At 41.2% G+C, this 22,011-nt stretch overlaps 1 protein-coding gene and 1 long non-coding RNA gene across 3 annotated transcripts in view; one reads left to right on the top strand and one right to left on the bottom strand.

The window, feature by feature from the left end:
- Positions 1-11,091, bottom strand: part of LOC136367231 (uncharacterized) — a 59,713-nt gene extending 48,622 nt beyond the window's left edge. The window contains exon 1 of the long non-coding RNA XR_010744651.1: positions 11,033-11,091. This is a non-coding gene — a long non-coding RNA (uncharacterized lncRNA). The remainder of the gene's footprint in view (positions 1-11,032) is intronic.
- PEAK1 (pseudopodium enriched atypical kinase 1) overlaps positions 1-19,232 on the top strand; it is a 32,719-nt gene extending 13,487 nt beyond the window's left edge. For both annotated transcript variants that reach the window (XM_066328743.1, XM_066328744.1), the window contains 2 exons: positions 5,327-6,075; positions 15,341-19,232. In XM_066328743.1, coding sequence (XP_066184840.1) covers positions 5,327-6,075; positions 15,341-16,495 — 1,904 coding nt within the window. In that variant the 3' untranslated portion in view covers positions 16,496-19,232. The remainder of the gene's footprint in view (positions 1-5,326; positions 6,076-15,340) is intronic.
- The last annotated feature ends 2,779 nt before the right edge of the window (positions 19,233-22,011 follow it).

Raw genomic sequence — 22,011 nt, forward strand, 5'->3', positions numbered from 1 at the left:
AATTAACAAATACTGGTATGTGAAACTGGGAGAAGGGATGATATGAGAAGTTACATCACATTGACTCTTGCCTCAGCTGCAATTAGAGCTACGTGGTACAGTTTGTAGTTTGTAAAATACATCACATGAACAACTCAATTTGCAGCATAATGCACAATGTTCACTTTTTAAACGAATCTGATACATATTTTGTGGTTTTTATTAAAAAGCAGATAATATGTCTCTACTTTGATAAATGTCTAATCTTCAGTTCTGACATGTCACATGAAATGTCCTGAACAGAAACAACTGCAAGCCTTGGTAAATTTTCATCTGCAGTCAGGTAATAGTTTATATCAGGAACTGCCCTCAAATAAATTTGGTTTTGCCTTCCAAGAGACAGGACATGCAAAACAGAGGATTCTCCTCTGGGAATCAGCTACAACATGAAAGTGTTGGGGTTTTTGTGAGATCCCACTATGATGATAGGAAAAGGTGTGTTCCTGGCTGTAGAAATAGGAGGAAACTTGAGTAGGAGGAGAGAGGTTCTTGACTGCCATGGTCACAGTCAGGCCCTGGTGACTAGAGTTTAAGAAGAATGTTTTAAAAATTGCACAGGCTCTAAAGAAAAGCTTTGCAAATGCCTGGTATTGTGGCAAGCACTTCATAGGGACTAATTCAAAATCTAAGTCCTTTCAGCTTATTAAAGTAAGAGTCTGGCTTGATCGTGGTGTGGATGCTCATGTGGTGAGCAGAGCTGAGATGAGGGAGACCTCTGGTATCAACTGTTGAACAAAATCCAGAGGCTGCCACTTGGATCGAGATGAAGAAACAAATGTTCAAATGTGTAAGGGAGGGCCTACATGTTTCTTTTGTAAGGGGTTCTTGTATTGTTACAAAAGTTAATTCAGGTAAGCCCTGTAACTGATGATAAGGAAGACAAAGCCTTTCCTTTACAAATCTTTAAATTGTTCTCTCTTTGTTTGAATTTGTTGGGGAAATTGACTTGATTGAATTTGCTTGCCTCTAAGTAGATTAAGGTATTCTCAATATACTCAGGATAGTATTTCTGCCATTGAAAAAAGAATAGGTTCTTTCATTATCAGCTGTTTCTCTCTTTACACCTAAAGAGATGGGGAAAAAAGGAGGCTGAGTTTCTAGGCTTTGTGACTGCTGAAATAGGGAAAAAAATCACAGCATCTGCCATGGGGCATTGCCTCAGTCAGTTGGTTAGACCAGGGCAGAAAACAGTGCTTTTAGTCAGGCTGTAAATAAGGTAATGAGATCAGTGTTGATGAAAACGGACAGTTCAGTGACAGACAGTGATTATAGCATCAGTCTGTTGCATTTTGTATAATACGTAATTAGCACAGGTAATGTCTAACATGGTGTAATGGAGGGTGGGCAGCAAGACCTGACAAGTCACCAAGCAAACTAAGAGAGGCTTCTCTTAGCTGCATCTCACAAGAGATCTGTGCCCAGTCTCAAATCATTGCTGAGGCACTGGAGGTGCATCACCAATGTCACTTACCAAATGTGAGCTTTCCTTTCTCTAACATATATCATCATTCTGGTAAGATTTTTATCTATTAAATTAACAATAAATGTGTAAACAATTCAGGATTTAATGCAAATCTGTGTACAGGACTGTTTTATAGAATAGTGGTATACATGGACGGCATTTATTGGAATTGGGGCTGTGAAGCATGCTGGTAGCTTTTGCAGTGGTTGGAAGGAACTTAATGCATTTGGGGTTTTTTTCGGGGTCTGGTTATTTATATCAGTCAGGATAAGTGTTTATTAAGGAGTGATGTCAGATTTGATAGTTTCAGCAGCTAACATAAATAGACTGCAATGTAAAGTCTGATGATAAATCAGTTACCCAGAAAAATTAAATGCCTCTCTCAGAGGTCTTTCAGGGTTTCAGGACTCTGAAGACTTAAGCATTAATATTTAAATAGTGTATTTGGATTCTATAATGGAAGATCTTATTGAACTGTAGAATTATTTGAAGCTCTCTAGAAATCTCCTGTCTATAAAGAGTTACATTTTTTCTATCATTGAGCAGTCTGGAATCCACTTTAAAGATCTCTCAAAGTGGTAGCCTAATATTGTCTCTGTTCTTCCTTTTCATTTTGCCTCCCAAGAGTGGCTCAGGGTGAGCTTGCAGTGGTGGAGAGTCTGTGTGGTAGGTAAGGAAATGATAAGTTCAAGCATGCAAGGGGAGAAGGAAAGGATAGGCAAGAAAAGGAAATTAATCCTCTGCTAGTATTTCTGTGCAAAAGGACGTTCTTGTGCCTTTGATAGGGGCAACATTTAAGACAACCTTTTTCTTGATAGGCGATGAATTTGTAAAAATTTGGCTGTGTAGTTTCCTGCCATGCCTGGGGAAAGCTGAGCCCAATGGCTATGAAAGAAATGTACAGTGTTAGAACTCAGCACAGGAACACTGCAGACATGGAACTTTTCAACTGGATAATGCAGATGGTTAGATTTCAATATGGAAAACGTGTCCTTGTGGGAAGGAACTACAGTGTAACATAGCATGTTATACAAAATAATTTTTCTCATCTGAGGGTACTTGAAACAGTAATGATACTGAATGACTGGTACATTCAGTTCTCTGGAACCTGCCACCCCCTCCAGACATCTGAAAAAACAACTTCTGGTTATGAAAACCTTCTCCAATTCTGTTTGGATGTCACAGTGCCAGTAGCTATGCAAAAGCAACACTGGTTGCAGTCTCAACACTCTTCTCTGTGTGAATGGCATTTGGAGGACAAAGCAGACAGAAAGTAAGACAATCGAGCAGTATCACTGTTATAAATCTTACCTTTCCTGGAGAGGGCTGCTGCTGCTGCTGCTGCTGCTCAGGATGTGCATCTTGCTCTAATCTGTTTCCTTGTTTCCCCCAAGCACCTGTGCTAATCCCTGGGTTAGCAAGTCCCACCAGCAAGGCACATTAGCAAACTGCCTCCTGAATAGTGGCAAACTCCAGCAGTCAGGTTGTGTCAGCACAGTGGGGAAGAGGCCCAGGAGGAGAATATAGGCAAGGGATCTTTAGCAAAGAGTGTTGCTGCAGAGAAGTACATAGGTCACAGATTTTGTAAGAGTGAGCAGTTGGGGAGGAGGACATGAGTATTGCATGAGTAAGAGAATTGGATACAAAGCAGAAATGAACTTCTCTGAGGATTAGGCAAAAGGCATCTGGATGTGTGTCTGGCATGCAGACATCAATTCTGGTTTTGATTTGGAATCATACCACACTTCACCTCTGCAAATGGAACTTCATGACAGAGTCCCTGTAGTGCCCAGCTTGCACCAGAATTTGATGCTGCAGCACCTCAAACACTCACTGCAATACAAAGGAGCAATACAAAGGGTCCCCTGAGCCCCCCAAGAGTTACTTTTTTTTTAGCAACCTCTACAGTGATTTGCAGTCTTCCTGAATATCAGGTATGTACAGAACTGATAGAATTTCCTGCTCAAAACATGGTTTTTTAAACATTGGAATAACCAGGCTTATCATTAAATCCATAAGGCTCTTCTGAGGGTTTCTGGAGCTTTAAAAGAAAGACAGGGATACAACTTTCATTTGAGATGTCATCTCCTTGGAATGACTGAAAAGAGAACAATTGTTAAGAAAGCAGAGTGCAAGGGTGTTTTGTTTGTGGATACATATGAAAAATTATCCTCTCTGATCTTCTGAAATGAGAAGATATATTTCAGCATTCTAACCCAGCACTGCAGGGTTTGGTGCATCCTGGCCATGTGGATTTCGGGTTCTGTAGTACTCATAGAAACCGTAACAACAGATCTTAACATGCAAAGGAAGATAATATTTCTTCCTTTTTGCAAACTGTAAAGTCATTAATCATTAATTATGGATTGAAGTGACGTAAGTCAGATCTGAATCTTGGATCCCCCTAGTCTCCCTAGTTTAGTCCTCTCTTAACAAGGATTTGGTGGGCTTGGCAGTGTTAGGTTAACAGTTGGACTCTGATCTTAAAGGTCTTTTCAGCATAAATGATTTTATGATTCAGCACATTATAAACAGTCAAATAGTTATAGTGTCTGTTCCCTTACTAAAAAAGATGCTCAGCTGCAATTATTCAGAGCATCCATTTCAGGTCTGCTGTTTTCAACTATCAGAGTTGGCTTTCTACCTTACCATGAAAGTCAGTGAACCTCCCAGGAGAAGTGGAAAGCTCATGAAATAATTTCTCTGAAAATAGCAGTTGATTGGAAATATCTCATTTTAATATGAGTAACAACACTTTAATTGTCCCAGAGCAGTGAGTTGGTCATTTGTACTGTGTGTTTATTAGTTTTTATTATCTGTTATATTATTGCCATTTATTTATTCTGCATTTCCAAGGACTCTGGCACTTAGGAAATGTAATTGCCCTTGATAAAAGCCATCCAAAATACATGACAGGAAGTTTATCTTTCCTGGATTCACACAAATGTCTGAAACTAGAAATTCCAAGCTTATGTGTACATAACTAGCCATTTGGAATCTCTTGAGTGAAGCCAGGTTTGGTTATCTCTGAATAGAACATTGCCAACAAAGGTACCCATGGCAAGTAAGGAATGGAAATGCATTAGAAAAGATACAGTCAGAGGGAGGGCATGAGAGTTTTTATTGCAGGGTAGAATTTCATATTTCTGTCAAAATATGATCCTACTCTTGATGGCAACACACTTGTGAACTTGAGTGAAAGTTGGTTTAACTTCCTTGATTTCACTGTGTGAATCTGCTGGGACAATCCTGGCTGCCTGATGTGACCAGAGTATCTAAACCGTGTTATTTGTGTCTGGCAGTTTCTGGGTTCCATTCTGAAACAGGATTTTCAGCCTGTCTAGTGCATTTCCCAATTGTTTTATGGGCTGTTATCCACCCTTAGTTTTAGTACACTTGAATAGAAAGTAAGGAAAAATATTACAGTCAGCTGTCTGCAGAAGAAGTTATAGGACACTGGGTGTAATTGCTGAAACTGGACTTGGCCAAAGTGTCAAACTGAGGTTTGGTTTTTGTTTGCAGTTCTTGTCATTGATCTGCTGGATGTAAAATGGCAGCACTGCTGGCACTGAAGCTGATTTCAGTATATATGCCAAGGTCAAATCAAGACTGGTTTGATATACTTAGATATATATATGATGATGATTTGGTCATTTGCTTTCTAATTAGTTCATCTTTTCATATACATATCTAGGGGTTTTGAAATGTCAGGAAGGCAGGTCCTAGTTTTGGAGCCTTTTTGCCTTAAACTTCTTTGCAGAGTGCAGACAGGAGCAGCACAGATGAAGTACTCTAATCTTCTCTTACTATTACGTTATTCCACAGGGCAGTCCAGAGCAGCCATGATCCCTCCAAAACAGCCGAGGCAGCCCAAGGGAGCTTTGGATGATGCCATTGCCTTTGGAGGGCTGGCAGACCAGGAGACAGCGAACAACTTGCAGCCAACACCACCTCCACTGCCAAAGAAAACAATTTTGAGAGCTAACACAGAGCCAACTCCTCGAGATCTCCAGAAGCAGGCTCTGGAGAACAACCTGTGCCTCATGGCCAATCCCACCTATGACATTGACACCAACTGGGAAGCAAGCAGCGCCTGCTCCTCAGTCAGCCTGGAGCTCAAGGTCCTGGACAACGAGTCGGGGGATTCCTTGGACAGGCCCACAGAGAAACTGAGGGCAACCACCTCAGCAACCAACAGTGTTTCCAGCCTAACCACTATCAGTATTAAGGACCGGTGCTCCAACAGCATGGAGTCCCTGACAGGGAGGCGCCTGTCCCAGGCCAAGCAGGGCCGAGGCGTGCAGAAGCCGCAAAGACAAGCACTTTACCGAGGCATCGAGAACAGGGAGGAGGTGGTGGGCAAGATCCGGAGCCTGCACGCTGACTCGCTGAAGAAGCTGGCGCTGAAATGTGAGGACCTGTTCATGGCGGGGCAGAAGGACCAGCTGCGCTTCGGGGTGGACAGCTGGTCAGATTTCCGGCTCACCAGCGACAAGCCGTGCTGCGAGGCCGGGGACGCCGTGTACTACCCCGCCTCCTACGCCAAAGACCCCCTCAACAACTACGCCGTCAAGGTAAGGGCCTTGGAGACAGTGACCAGGAGCCGGTGACAAAACGTGACAACAGCCATACTCCACGGCCAGCGGCGATAGGGTGTGCTGCTGGCAGATGGGTCAGGAGTAAGATTCCCAAGGTACGGGCTCTTCCTTCTGTCCAGACCCATCTGTGGCATTGGTACCTGCTGTTTAATTGTGTATGTTTTCATTGCAGCTCCAAAATGACTGAAAGAGAAATCAACACATCTTAGGTTTTATGTGGTCATAGCTTAATGACACTTTGAAGGAAAAGCTGTATTATTTTAACGTGTGAGAGCAGTTTTTTTTTTGAAACAATGACAAAATCGTTTGATTCTCCTGCATGCAGAGGAAATTAAATTATTACTCCTAGTTAGGAAAGTTTTCCTAAAAAATGGAAAAGTTCTCCATTTTCAGAGCCATGTTATTTTAAATGTAAATTTTAGGGTAATAGACCTTTCTGTTCCCATACAAGGTCTTAGATTTTCACCAGTGCTCATTACCAGCCTTTGAAAAGCTCTGTCTAACCATCAGTGTTTGCCTTATAAGTTCTTCAACTAACTCATTAAAAGAAATCAGATTTATTAGATTTGCTGCTAATATATGAGTGCCTAGCTGGCAGCTATCTCACCAGACATTGTTATTTCATGGATTTTGTATAGGTAGTCCTTTCTGAGTGCTGTATCTCTGCATTTCTCAATGCTTATCCGGCAGGAAGATAGCGAGAAGGACAGCCGAGTCTCCTAGCACTGTCAGGCTTCCTGTGTGACCTTGAGTAAATCACTGAACTACTGACTCCTCCTTGCTGAAACTGAGATAAAGCATTTATTGCCTGACACAGATGTGTGAGGCCTGACTTGTTATTCCTTATATTTGACATCCTCACAAGGGTGGTGCTTTATGGGAACAAAACCTTACCACTCCTGCATGACTGTTTACAAGAGATAAAAAACTGAAAGCAGCTAATATGTTTTTCTGAAACCTGAAAAAGTATATTTTTAATGCAGGTATCTGGGTCTAACCATTTATACTGCATTAAGGACTCCTTACTGGAAAAGATGTGAAATGAAATATAGATGTCTTGGAGCTGCCATGTCCAGTGGCACTGAGCAGCCAGGGAAGAACTGGACCATGAGCATATCTTGCAGTCAGCCGTGGGTCAGAATCAGCACCTGGCATTGCTCACTGCTGCCTTGGAGGGTTTTGCTTTAATACAGTGATGCAAAAGGATTACTTCTAGGGCCCAAAGTGGTATTTTTCTACATAGGTAGGTTTGAGTTATCACTAATAGGATATCTCTTTGCACATCACAGATGTGCCTTTAAAGTATTCCCTGCCAGGCAAGACCCGTGTCATTGTTCTGTTGTCTCCTGTCCTCAGAAACACATTTTCCTTGTAGAAAGCCAGAGAGAAGAAAGAACAGCAGTGCAACATGGTCAAATAGGTGCTAAATTTTCTTTTTCATAATTCAGGCATCTCAAAATAGTTCTCTGACTAACAAGGTTTATTGCATTGTAATAGATGTGAGTGAAGTATCCACAAAATATCCTTGAGCAGGAGGTCACCAGGAACTGTTGTGCTGCTAGGATGAGAGGAAAAGTTCCTCTTGAAAATATCCCCCTGGCACTTAATGTGATAGAGGAAGGTGCTGGCCTCAAATTGATCTTTGACTTCTAAGCCATAGGTCTAGGATCAGATTTGTCCAAAAGCTCATAAACACAGATTGCTGTTTCATTACACAGAGATTTGGGGAATTTAGCTTTAACAAGTATGCTAGTTTTTATTTCCAGGGGTGGTTTTTGTGTGAGCCAAATTACATAGTAATCTACCTTCAACAAATAACCTATGTCTTCCTGCCACTTGAAATCCCTCATCCCCAAAACAGGGTGGAAAAAGCAGTGAGATGAAAATTGCTGGTCTGCCAATTGAATCCAAACAGTCTTCCTGTTATTTTGGATCCAGTGTTAGAAATACACTTTGAAAGCATATCTGGAGCCACATCTCTGGATGGTGTAAATTAATGTAGCTCTTCTGAGTTTTGCAGAACTACCCAAGCAACACTGGCTAACAATTCAGACAGTTCTTAAGTTTTATGATTTTAATATTAGATTTGAGAAACAATGTCATAATGAGATTTTTTAAATTATTATTCTCTGTTATTATTCTGTGTGGAAAATTAGAGATTCACCCTCAAACAGTGCTAATAGTCTTGATACATAAAATTGGCATTTTCATATTCTATCTCCAAAAATAGAATTACAAAAGCATTGTTAAAAATTCAGCTTTGACCATTTATCTACTGCTGAATTAAATTTAGAACAATGAATTATTTGTAGAGGTGAATGTACCAGTGCACTTCTACATTCTGGTGGTTTCACCAGTAGAAGACACTCTGATAAATTTGGTGAAGAAAGAGCACAACTTGTTCTGTTGGGGTGGATATAAGAGGAAACATTCATAGGAGTGTGTCAGCACTTTATTATGCTTTTTACTTCAACTCTCACCTAATCTGCTAGTAAACACCCAGTGCAAAAATAGCTGCAGGAAACCATGTGGAAATTATGTTGACTGAAACATTAGAAATAAAACCAGTACATAAGTCGTGATCAGAGAAGTACTTTTCCAAATGGAAAAATATAAGTTCCCTTTCAAGAAAAGTTTCCATAAAATTCTAGACCCTGAGTTGTTTTTCTTTCACCTAAGTGCAGTACCACCTTCTAAGCAGTTGGTAGATCTGGGGCAATATGGATACACATTCCCCTGAAACCACAGTCTTATCAGTAATTCCAAATATGTGGTGAAAAGGTTACACCAAAGTAAAAGCACCCCTGAGCATCAGCTCTTTGGACATAGCAGATTGGATGAGTTCTGTTCTTAGTGTCCTGACACAAACTGAATAAGGCACTGATGTGGCAGGGACGTCTTTTATTAAAAAATAAATTAATAAATTAGATTACTCAGCAGGAATAACAGACAATGTAACTACTGTGTCAGTGACATAAACTACTTCCACTTTCAGTATTAAACTCTCAAAACAGACACAGTCTCACAGGCTGACTCACAGAAGCCATGATTCAGAGTCCACACAGAAAAACAGCCATAAAAGCCAGCTGGCTCTGGCCACAGGCACGTGTGGCAGTGCTGCTCAGGTGGGGTAACAGGAATTGCAAAGGTGCAGACAGCTCAGAAGGAGCAGTTTGAATTTATTGCTTTGATTGCTGCAGGGCAGCAGAAGTTCTCCTAGCAGTAAAACCTTGGGATTCCTGGTAGGGTTTGTGTCCCAGATAGAAAACAGGAATGCAGAAGTGGCAGTGGGCTGAACTTGGCTGGCAGTTTCCTATTGCAGCTGACAATTATTTTCTTGTCATGTTTAGTTTGTCACAGTGTGCTAAGGCAGTTTCATTTGGTAATTCAGTTTCCTAGTGGAGCTTCCTGTCAGAAGCACTGTTAAAGGTTGTCCCAGAACTTCATGCTTCAGATCAAAACAAAGCAATGTACATTCAACTTCCAGCCCATTCCCAGTTCAGTCACAGCAGAATAGAATTCTGTGTTTTGGCACATCGTAAAAAGTCAAAGCTCTATTCCAAGGCCAGATCAAGAAAATGAGGTCAATCAGAGATCAAACTGGCCTCCTTGGAAAACAAGGTTGTGCCAAGAACAAGCTATCAATTTGGGATTAGCAAGCTTTCATTCTACACAGAATTTCATTTGCAGTTGTCCCTCTGTGCAATACAACAAAGTGGCACAGATGGTACAGTCTTTGTGATCTTCTGTGTTTCTCATTTTCAGCGCTTGTAAATTCATTTCCCACAATATTCATCGTGCTTTAAGTTCACTGATGCCGTGTAAAATGCATGGGACAGAGTGGAAATGAGATTCCCTGCTGGGAAAGCTGATGGCACAGTAGGCTACAGGACTCATAAAGGAAAAAGAAAAGCTAATGCACAACATTTTGTGGAAACTCTGAAACATTCAAATCCTGCTTCTTGGGCTGGGAGCACTGAGGAAAATTGAAATGGCAGGACATGAAACCTGTCCTGTCCCCATAAATGGGACAGACATTTAGTTCATGTGGATGCATTAAAGAAAAGATACATGATGACAGTGCATTCCAGTGAAAAGGAAGGTGGATACTTTGCATTCCTTCCTTTTTGTACTCTCCTTTTTTCTCATTGCTTTCTTGCATCATATGGAAGGGTTTTTCACCAACATTGCTTCATCTTTTGAACAACCAACTCTTTATCAGCTCATCAAATAAGGCTGGCCAAGCCCTTATCAACACCTTCCTTTCAGCTTTTATCACATACCATATCTTCATAGCTCGGCTTGATGTATTTCATTAAAGCAAATGAGAAATGACTGATTGGTCTTACTTGCTGTGTTAGTGTTTTAGTCAAAGTATTTTCACCCTTTCTTCCTGTGCCAAAAAATAGGTATTCACCATACTCTAGATGTAAAAGGCAACAGGATTTCCATCTTTTTGAGTAGATGACTGGAACAGACAAAAGCTTTAAAAATGCAAAGGAAACTAGACTGCGTGTTTTTTTCCCAGATTTGACACAGAATTAACCATCACAAGCAGAAAAGCAGCTCTGTGTGCATTCCTTTAGCAACTCATCACCACTAGTTGAAAATACTTGCTAAGGAGCCAAATAAATTTCATAATTTTTTCCCAAAATTTTTTCAAATGTGAATACTGACTTTAGTCACATAACTTAGACTCCAACTCAAACCATTTTGAAAGTTTTAAACCTTCATTTGATGGTCATTCAGATGGTAGTTTTAGGCGATGGTGGAGTTATTCCAGTGCAAAATGCCGGGGAGAGAATAATTACCCATTGATGGTGTTAAACACCAGTATTCACTGCTCTATTGCAGAATGGCAGTATAAAACAGATTTCTGAGTAGAACCTGCAACGTAAAAGAATCTAAACAGTGCAATGTAAAACCCCAGGACTTACCTGAACAGTAGCCAGACACTTACAGGAACCTCAGATTACTGCAGGTCTGTCTTCTAGAAACTGCTCTGTGAATTCAGACAGGTGTCTGATGTGTTATCACACTCTGAGTTTGGGTGCTCCCTCAAGACAAGGCCAGCTTTCCCTTCCTCCTGACAATTGCAGAGTGCCCAGTGTACACATTTTAGTGTCTGTGTATCAGCAATTCAAGCAGCCTGTAATAACCCAGCTGCCTCTTCCACTTCTCATTTCATGCTGTTTGTAAACAAAAAGGAAGAAGCAGAAAATGCATCTCGAATCAGATCTCAGCTCTCCTGTCTCTGTTGATATTGAAAGCAGGTTCATGTACCCATCTACGTCTCTGTACTAAACGAGAGCACTGCAAGTGTCCAAAACCCATTTGTGGCCAATCACTATTGGCCATTTGTGGGATTAGAGATTTTTTCCCTACATTGGTTAGATTCCTTAACAGCACAATAAGGAGGGAAAATTTCTTTTAATGAATGCAGTCATTTTAGTATTAGTTTTAATCATTATACTATTTAGTATTTAATGTCTGGTTTGTTGATAATTTAAATTCTGTTTTATTGATATGGAGAGGAGTCTGAAACAAGTCTGAAACATATTTAAGAACTGGTTTGTGGAAAAGTATGGCCCTGCTGTGGCTTCATACTTGAGGGTGGACACTGCTCTGAATGGTTTCAAGAACACATGGAGTTAGTAATGCAACTTATTCTTCCTGTGAAGTGTTTGAGGATCATTGTACACAAAGCTCTGTTCTGCTGAATGCTGGAGAGGTCTCAGCTGCAATACTGAATTCATTATAGGCTACACTCTTCAGAAAGATCTAATACATGGGGAGAGTCCAGAAAAGAGCAACACAAATCAGAGGATCAGGAATAAAGGCAGGAGAAGTAAGGACTGGATGTTTTCAAAAATAAAACAAAGAAGATGGGAAAAGTTACGTTTTCCCCAGCTGTAAAGGTATCATGTTCAGGGATGGGAATCCGGAATCAGTTATTAGCCAGTCAGCAAGGGGGAGGGCTGTCATTTTAATTTGAAGTAAAATTTACTTAGGATTGCATAAGAAGGAAGATAAAGAAGATAGAGAAACAGAACTGTTTTGGGGTGGGTCTTGTAGGCTGGAGAGGCATTTCTCAGGGATGACCAAACAGATGAGACTGGCCTTGCAGGCCACTGGCTCAGGAAAAACATCCTCTGCACCAACAGCTGGATGCCTTTGGATGCAGATGGGCATGGCCAGTCATTTCTAAATTAGAAGAAAGCATTACCACATCTACAGAGCATGTATGAAAATGTGCTCCTGTACTCTCACAGTTCTGGGAGATCATGCTTTCTAAAATGAGAACCAAAGCAGATTTTGAGAGGTACAGATCCTATCTGCAATTTTAACTGAAATAGTAGTAAATTTGAGAACATTCTTTGAAGTAAGTAGGAAAAAGAGGCTGCCTAGGGCTAAAATTAGAAACTAGGAAAAACTCTTGATTCCTTCGCTTTGCTTTTTCTGTTGGCAAGGAGAAATCCTTTTCATAAACTTTTAAAAAGCCTTATATTTACCAGATTGAGAAGTGTATATTGTTTTCAGAGCACATACTTTGTTGATTATATATTCCTAGCAGAATATCAGTTTTAGCTGACTGATGGCACTAGAAATCCTCCATGGATGAAGAAATAGAGTGCAGTAGCTAAGGCCAAGTGTGGTTCTCAACATTTTTTTGTCAGCAAGTAAACTTGACTTTAAAATTAAACTCTTTCAGAACGAGGTTTGGTTTGTTTGGGGTTTTTTTCAACTAGGTCACTTAAGTATTTTTAAAAGCTAAAGGCTGAATTACAACATGCTGAACTGTAACAGAGTTTCTTCGAGAGCGAGGACATGATTTGTATTTGGGGTGAGGCTTGAGCAATTCCAGACTGAGCCCTTTGGGGCTTGTGAGGCCCGTGGGCCCCTTGGGGCTGCAGGCCTCTGTGGCACAGGAGAAATTCTCAGTTGTGGCACAGCAAAAATTCACTTCTCACATTAAGGTGTCTCAGGGAATAATGGGGTTTGATATGTAGAATTGTAGCCTTAAGACCTTAGCCACCTAAAGATAGTTTACATATTTTGTATGCCCTGTAATTGTCAACTGTGCTGTAGATGGATAAAAGTCGTTGTGATAAACAATAAAGGGGAGAGCGACGTGATAACTGCATCAGTTTGGACGTGTCATCTGCTCTGTCCGACCTCCCATTATTAAGGGACCCTTTGCAACACTGAACCTTTTCTGGATTGGAATTGAGTATTCCCGTGGCTGGCTGTGCAAGAAAAAGGCCATGGACTTGATTGAAGGGCATAGAAGATGGAACAATTTTGTTTTCCTTAATAGCTCTTCTCCCAGTCAGGTTTGATACACACCATGTGTGTGCATTCAACACATACCTATGGGTCTGTCTGTGTGGCTTTTCTAGTTGTGTCTTCTGTGCAGTATCAAGTATTTAATCAATCTGGGGACGTCAGTCTCAAAGACAATCAGCTGGCATTTCCTTTTCCTATATAAATCAAAGGTTATTGCTATACTTTGCCTCTCTAACCCTTGAGAGAGGGGAACATGGGGCACACATGCCACTGAGAAAGCACTTCACCTCTAAAAGGGTAAAATAGATTTGAATTTAAATGAGCAAACGCCACTGTATAAACAGGGTAAGGATCAACATTTCCTCTTGTAAATAAAATTGCCTAGAAAATGCACTTTTCAAATCAGTTTTGTGTGTCTGTGGCAGTTATAAAGAGGCAGTTTTAGTGTACATATTGAATAGGGAAATGTAAGTGCTTGTGAAGTATGGAAATATGAATGATCTCAAAGACAAGAGGACAATCAGAATGTTGGTACAACTTTTGTCTGAGTTCCTATGGTTATCTGAGAATGCAGTTTTCTGATCAAGTACCATAAAAGATTAAATCTCCCATTTATATTTCTTAACCACATAAGCATTTAAAATACGAAAAATTCAGTGTGTGTTACTGAAAGGTAGGTTTATAACTTACCTGCAGAAGTTCTGAGAAGGGGAAAAATGAGAAACAGGAAGAAAAGTCACCTAATGCTTACATTTGGAGCTAGGATGAGATCTGGGTTTCTGGTGGTGGTGACTGTGTATAACAAATGCTGACTTGTACTAACCTTAGTAATCTGGTTTTCCTTGGTTTCAGAGGTGAGCCAAAGTAAGCTATAACTTCATCTGGAGAGAGAGAGAACTTCCTCTTGTTTCTTCTCTGAGCTCTGCCCTTAAAACCTGTTGGTGCATTATAGCAAGTGAATATTTAGACTCTAACCATGTAAAAGATTAAAATATACACTTAACCTTACATGCTTTGAATGATTTCTCTGAATTTAGTAAAACTGAGGTTAATATGCAAAGGTCAACACAGCTGAGTCTTAGTAATTTTAATCAGTAAATGCCTTAGAAACAGAGGCCCTATTAGGGCTTTTCCAGTGACTTGTCAGGGTTGGAGCTGTTATGGCAGTGCAATAATAAGGATAATTACTATGATAATGTAATGATAATGTTGATAATGTATAATGTATAATATCAATATATCAATATACATCAATAAGGTACCTCTGGACATAAATACAGCTATATTAGGCAAAAAACCAAACCATATGCTTTGGATCTTGATAATTGACTGAAAGCAATTAAGGCACCACGTTCTAATGATTGTCCATTCATCACCTGAGGCAGCACACATACAGCCCTCACTGCAGACACACTGCTGCAGCTCATGGATTTCAGTTCCAGTTCCAGTGGGCAAGGAGCAAACAAACATCAGTCACCCAGCTGACAGGGGTTGACTTGTTATGCCATGCTAACTCAGCCAAGTGCAAGCATTTGGTCAAATACTTTATATACATTTCTTTGTATCTCCTACTGCTATTGATTATTTTTATCTTGTTCAAGCTTCACACAAAGCTTTCAACAAAATGATATAGATAAACAGGTAACTGTTAAAAAGCTTTGCTGTACATTTACCATGTATCAGCTGCTGTTCTGATTAAAAACCAGAATTGTATTTTCCACTGGACCATCTATGCAGAGGGAGAGATGCCTGCATGTATTGCTCTGCAGTTGCTTACTGGCCAGTGAAAACTGTTTGGGTGCCTTTAGATGGTCTGCCAAGGTCAGTTCATTAAAGAAATATTCATTGTGCATATTTAGGCCTAGACTGGAGATCCCATGAACAAAGTACGTATTAAAGAAAAAAGATACAGAATTTAGAAATAAAATGACTGTTCTGTTTATTTTTTCCCCAGATTTGTAAGAGCAAGGCTAAGGAATCCCAGCAGTATTATCACAGCCTGTCTATCCGGCAGAGCCTGGCTATCAACTTCAACATCCAGCAGGACTGTGGCCATTTCCTCGCTGAAGTGCCGGTTCGTCTCCTGCCGTGGGAGGATGACGACGCGCCGGACGTGGAAGAAGAGCGGGAAGAAGAGGAGAAAAATCCTGATCAGAAGACAAGAGACGCTGCTTCCCCCCCAGAGGCCTCGCACAAAGACAGCCCCAGCAGCCAGGGCTCCATCAGCAAGCCCCGCAGCCGCGTGGTGGTGATCACCCGGGAGGTGCCGCACCTGACAGTGGCCGACTTCGTGCGGGACTCGGCGCCCCGCCACACCAAGAGCCCCGACCTGTACGAGAGACAGGTGTGTCTGCTCCTGCTGCAGCTGTGCCTGGGCCTCGAGCACCTGAAGCCCTATCACATCACACACTGTGACCTGCGCTTGGAGAACCTGCTGCTGGTTCACTCCAGACCGGGAGGCAGCCCCCTGAGCCCCGAGGCCGTGGAGCCCGGTCCCAGCACTGCCTGCCCAGCCAGATTGATTGTGAGCAACTTCTCCCAGGCCAAGCAGAAGAGTCACATGGTGGATCCTGAGGTCCTACGGGATCAGTCCCGCCTGGCTCCAGAAATCATCACTGCAACGCAGTACAAGAAATGTGATGAGTTCCAGACTGGCATCCTCATCTATGAAATGCTGCACTTACCCAACCCCTTTGATGAGAATCCAGAGCTGAAAGAGAAGGAGTACACTTGTGCAGATCTCCCCAAGATTCCTTGCCGTTCCCTCTACTCTCAAGGGCTTCAACAACTTGCCAGCTGCCTGCTGAATCCCAACCCTTCAGAGAGGATCTTGATCTCAGAAGCCAAAGGAATCCTTCAGTGTTTGCTTTGGGGTCCACGTGAGGACTTGTTCCATGCTCTCAGTACGTCTTCCAACCCCTCCCGGAGAGATGCTATACTTCAGAACTGGCTCGATATAAAAAGGACGCTGCTGATGATCAAGTTTGCAGAGAAGTCCTTGGAGAGGGACTGTGGAATTATTCTGGAAGACTGGCTTTGTTGTCAATATCTGGCTTTTGCCACTACAGACTCACTTCAGCGCATTGTGAGACTCATGAAGCAGCACTAGTTGTAGAGCCTGTTGCTTTTCATGAGGCATCCCCACCTCTGTCCCAGCCCTCACTCCAGCCTGCACTAGGGCTCACACTTTGTACAATTGTTACAAAACAGCCCGGACATCAAAGCCAGCAACTCGGAGCAAATAGGTTCTAATTGGAGAAATTGCATCCTGTACCAAGTATGACAGAAACTTTACTTTTTTGCCAGGCCTGCTAGGGATTGATCACATCCATGACTGCATTTGGATCAGACAGTATGTAACTTGATTCATATCTGGCTGAAAAGGAGAGCAAGCTTTGATACCACTATTTCTACCACTGCAGTAAACTGTCCTCTTCTTCTGGGTAGTTTCTGTCATTTCCTACATAGCATTGATTAGTGAATAGCAGTGACCATGAGCAGAGACAGATTAGTGGTGAATGTGAGATGAATTATCCACCATGCCACAAAACACTCCTTTGCTTTCACTCCACACACCACACATTTCCTCTCAGCTTAGTCAGTCCCCCACAAGCAGGCTGTGCTCCTCTTTCCTTTGCTCTCAACCAGATCCTGATCTTTCTCTCACACTTTATACCATCTGTACTTCCCTCCCCAGATGTGGTTTTCCTGCTGACCACGGCAAGTGTCAGTGAGCAGTAAGCACCTGTGTTCAGTCCTCTTCGCTCCTCCTCTGCCTCACTGCCCACCCATATCCTTTCCAACCACGGTTCCGTGATTTCATCAGTGCTGCCTTAATCAGACCCTTAGCTTGAGACCTGCACCTGCATTAAAAAGCAGAATATGCACACTTTGTCTATGGTATTTCCTAGGCAACTTTCACCCTTCAACTGTTGATGTACTGTAGCCATAATCACATTTATACAAGAACAATACAACACATTGAAATTCTCCTTCCATCGCAAAAAGCACTACAGCCTGACTTGAAATGGATAGGATGTACATAACCTTCTCTGACAATCACTGCTATGAATCAGGGATGAAAATAAAAGCCACCTCTTCTGTTTTGTTTTGGTCTGCTCTTGTCACTTAGGCCATACTGCAAAGTGAGACTGAAATTGGCTCTGCAGATTTTTTGGCAGGAGATAGAAATGTTTAGAGCTTGTCTGTATGTAGCTAAACAGGCAACGTGGAGACACTTTTACTGCAGACACAGTTCTCTGAAGGGTAAAAAACAAGGGGGCAGAAACACTGTTGTTTAATTCTTGAGGGAGCTGTTGAGTTTGGCAGCCATGACCAGCAGCATCATGATCCACACTTCCTGCAGCAGTGCTTGGCTGCCCATCTCTGGTCTCTTGTAACCAGTGTTTTCTAATGTTGCTATAGACAACACCCTAAAAATAGAATGTTGTCAGAAGAGCTCAAAGATCATCACAGACAGAGTATTGGACTAGAGCAGGAATTAGTGAGGATTGAAGAGTCAGAATTTCTAAAACCTCAACTTGAAGGAGCTTTTTCACTTTTAGAGGCCACTGCTGACTTCCTTCTGTGCTCTAACAGCCGTTTCTCATGGAACCTCTGTAGAGACAGTCTTTGCTCACTACTGCTAGAATAGGAGTTGTTTCCTGAGTTGCTCTGAAGAACGGATCTGGATGCAGGAGGAAAAGCGATCCCAAATATTCCAACCTGGGTGATGGAAAGCAGACAGCCCTAGCTATGAGCCTGTGCTTCTCTCCTATGGATCTATGTGCAATTCTTGTATTATTTTTTAAAGCTGTACATTACAGTGTTCACTTTACACACCAGCCTTTACCCAATGCTAGATCTGCAGCCCCTTCCTTTACTTTCCTGGCACATAAATGCACAGATAACCGTGTGTTCTTTTTATGGATTGATGTTCCATTTTAATTGTTAAAACTGTGAGGAATCAATTCACTTCAGCCTTGAAACAAATAGCCACTTTATACAGCATATGCATTCTTGGACCAGATGCATGGAAACTGAACAAACAGTCCTGCAGGCTTAAAGTCAGCAAAAGTAGCTCTGGATCTACGCCATACATCGAGGGGTTGACGTGTCTCTATTGTTCTTCTCTGGCATCTCTCAGAGCTCAGCTGAATAGCGTGTGGAAGCCTACATCGATTGTGCCATAGTATAGACTGTCTTTGTGACCTTTCTAGAGATTTTTTTGAAACTTCTGATGATTATTCTTTTGTTTGATTCACCTGTATCAGTGGAGGATCAGGCAAGGATAAGGATAATATATTTTAATGTGATATGTATGTTTTTCTTTCTCTTTTTGGCAAAAAGGTTAGGATGGCGGCATTGATGCAGAAAAACAGGACAGTGCATTAAAAGCCCAAGTGCAATGTATGTAGTTGAAGTACTTCCTCTGCATCAGGAAAGAAAATTTCTACTCTACTGCTGAGCAGCTCATAGAAGAACCTTTACAAATAATCTCCTGTTCAGCGCAGCCCTGCTTTCTCTGGACACAGGAGGACAATGCTCCCATAGTTGACATACACTGAGCATGGCAAGTCACTCGTGTACTACCTACTAGCTATTAGTGACAGTGTGCTGAGCTGCCAGTGGGGCTTCTTGTTCTCTGTGGTCTGGTTTTGTGTTTGTTCTGTAGTGTGTGTGTGTGTGTGCACCTGACTTCTCAGCTAGCTCAGATAGGCATAGGAGTAACTCTTGGACCACCTGGCATTGCAGTGGGGCAATCCCTGGAAGCCTCTGGGTGTTCCAGTGTTCAGGGCCGTGTTCCCATTGTCACTTGGATGTCAACACGCACATGTTAAGTTGGATTTTGAATGTTGTAGAATCGTATTAATGGAGCTGGTCCAACGCCTTTGTATCTCTAGCGATCTAATTTCAGTTTGTATCTTTTGTGATGAACAATACTCATTTTAGCTCTGCAGTATAATCAAGCATGGATAGATGTTCACTACCAACCTCTTTCTTGTGCAGCACTGGGTAAACTTTAGCAATTTGTAATGTGTGGTTTTTTTCTTTAAAAAAGAAAGAATGGTCAATGTAGTCGAACCTGATCTGGCCTGAGCTCTTCCTTGGGGAGCTTAAGGCTGACTTTGCAGATCTGCCCATAACTGATGCAACTGTGTTTGTAGTGGTTCTCCATGCTGGCACCAGATTGTGCCACGTAAATACACAAGAATGTATGCATTAAAGTGATTGTAAACAAATCCTAAGAATGCTACAGCATAATTGCTAAGCAAAAGGAAAAAAACCCGCTCTGTTTGCAACAGGATCCTGTGTATGGCAGGAACAAAACCCCTGGCTGTGCATGTTAGAACGTACTTGAATATGTGCACAGATCTTGAATTTCTTTTTAGCAATGTCGCACTTTCAGTTGAGCTCAAGAAATAGGAAGAGCTGCAAATCTAAGATAACAGTATTGACTGTAAATATATATTTTTCTATTAATAAAAGCTATCATTCAAATATTTTTAACATGAGCTCTAAAGATTTTTCCAGTGGAAACTAATTTATGGAAAAATCAAATGCTCGTTTGAAGAATTATAATGAGTGGTTTCTGATCCTTTTAGAGCCATTAAAACCCTCTCTAGTATTATAGAGAGAGCACAGTGATTGGATTCACAATGTTTAGTGCCTTGTCAAAAACCTGAAATGTAGCTGGTCAGTTGGTGGAAATCTTATTCTTTTCATAACAGCCCTAGAAATAATATTGCCCATGTACAGATGCAAAAGACTTTACAAAATTAAATGCTGTACTTGCAGGATACTGGGTTGATCTATTCCGTAAGATTTGTGCGAACGGGTTTCTTTTTAAGTTGCTTGTAGTACAGCATAACAAAAGCAGTAACAGAGTAACAAAACCGTGGGCTTTCAAATCTGGGGCCTGCCCAGGGAGAGTGCCAGCGGACACCAGGGTCAGGAGAAGGCTCTTCGCTGACCGTCTGCTGCAGCCCCTCGGCGCTGGCCAGCGCAGGGCTCGCCTTGGTGCTGCTCCTGCCCCGGCTGGTGGGGAGAAATGCAAACCTCTGTTCAAACAGGACTGCTACAGAACTGCTCCTGAGGTGGGGTGGAAACGGGGTTAGTTTTGTATTTCTTTAATGGAAATTACTATTTATCTGTCAAACCTCAGAGCTGATCCAGTCAATATGCATAACCAGGTGAATATAAAGAGACTCTACTAGTAAAAAGCTTGCCTATAAATTTTTAGGAATGAGTGAATCCAGAATTTTCTTCTGGAGCCCCTGGAATGTCCAAATAGAAGCCTGGTGTCACTTCAGTATTCAGACTGATGAAATCAGTAACTCCAGCCAGGATACCGTGTTGCTGCCCCACAGAGAAGAGAGCAGGTAGCATTGACAAAAATGTTCCACCTTAAATCTTTTATGCTCCACACATCCCACCCACAAGGAATGAATGGATCATCTTGACATGTTAACACAAGAGAATTCCTACGTGTTATAGAGCAAAATATATTATTTAAATAAAATATGTGTGTTAGGGTTCAACTGCTTGCAGAATTTATTCAGCAGCTTCACACTGTAGGTCCTTAATTTTAACATATATTTGCTGCTGAAATAAAATGATCTGTTTCTGAATTCTTGTGCTGAGATTCCCATCTAAATTAATTTTTTCTGTTTATAATAACAAATCCATGTGTAAATATAATTAAATAATCCTGCTTTTATTTAAATCAATTTTAAGTTTTCTGAGGGATACAACAGAAACTGAGTCAGACCTTTTAATGCACTTTCTTTTCCCCTCTTTCTCCAAATTGACTTTCTCAGTACAAACAGTTCTTAACTGCATGACTAGACCATCAGTTTTACTCTGCTTTTGCAGAGGTGGTATTGGTTCTGTCAAAACTTCTGTAAGACCTAGAGCACACTCAAAACCCTTCAGCCAGTGCAGAGAGAGATGTGATTGTGATTTAGTTATGCAGTAAGATAACATCAAAGTACAGAATAGAATTTTAAATACCTCTATAAAAATACACCTGTGGAAATATTCTGTCAACAATCACGTGGATTACAAAGACTTCAAGAGAAGAATACACAAAAATACTTTTCAAAACACTGGGGAGAAATTTCTTAAGGGCGCCCTCAACTCCAAAAGAAGGAGCAAGTCTTTTTCCCTGCTGTGTTGCAGAGAATTTCTGGTAGACATTTGTATGGATTTCCTTACTCACCTGGATGCAGTACTAGAAGGATGGTGATTTTGAGTAGGTGTAGAATGTAATTTAAATAATTTCCTCTAAGTCTCCTTGCACTGGTGCTCCACTCAGCATTGACCCGGAAACCACAGAATGCTTTCAGATCAAGCAGAGTTGCCAGTGAGAAATGAAATACTCAACTTACCTGTACATAAGCATTTTACCACCCTACAGAATTTGAGAATTTGGTTTGTGCTTCAGACTATAAAGATTTTTTTTTCCATAAATTTAAGGGGAAGATTTCAGGGATTTAGAAGAGGTTGGAGCTTTTTTTTTATATGGAAGAAATATTTGTTCATAAATATATATATACATACATATATATATATGAGTGCATGTGGGCATGTTTTAATATATATATGTATGTATATGAATTTTAT

Source organism: Sylvia atricapilla, chromosome 13, assembly GCF_009819655.1.
Source record: "Sylvia atricapilla isolate bSylAtr1 chromosome 13, bSylAtr1.pri, whole genome shotgun sequence".
Lineage (NCBI taxonomy): Eukaryota > Metazoa > Chordata > Aves > Passeriformes > Sylviidae > Sylvia > Sylvia atricapilla.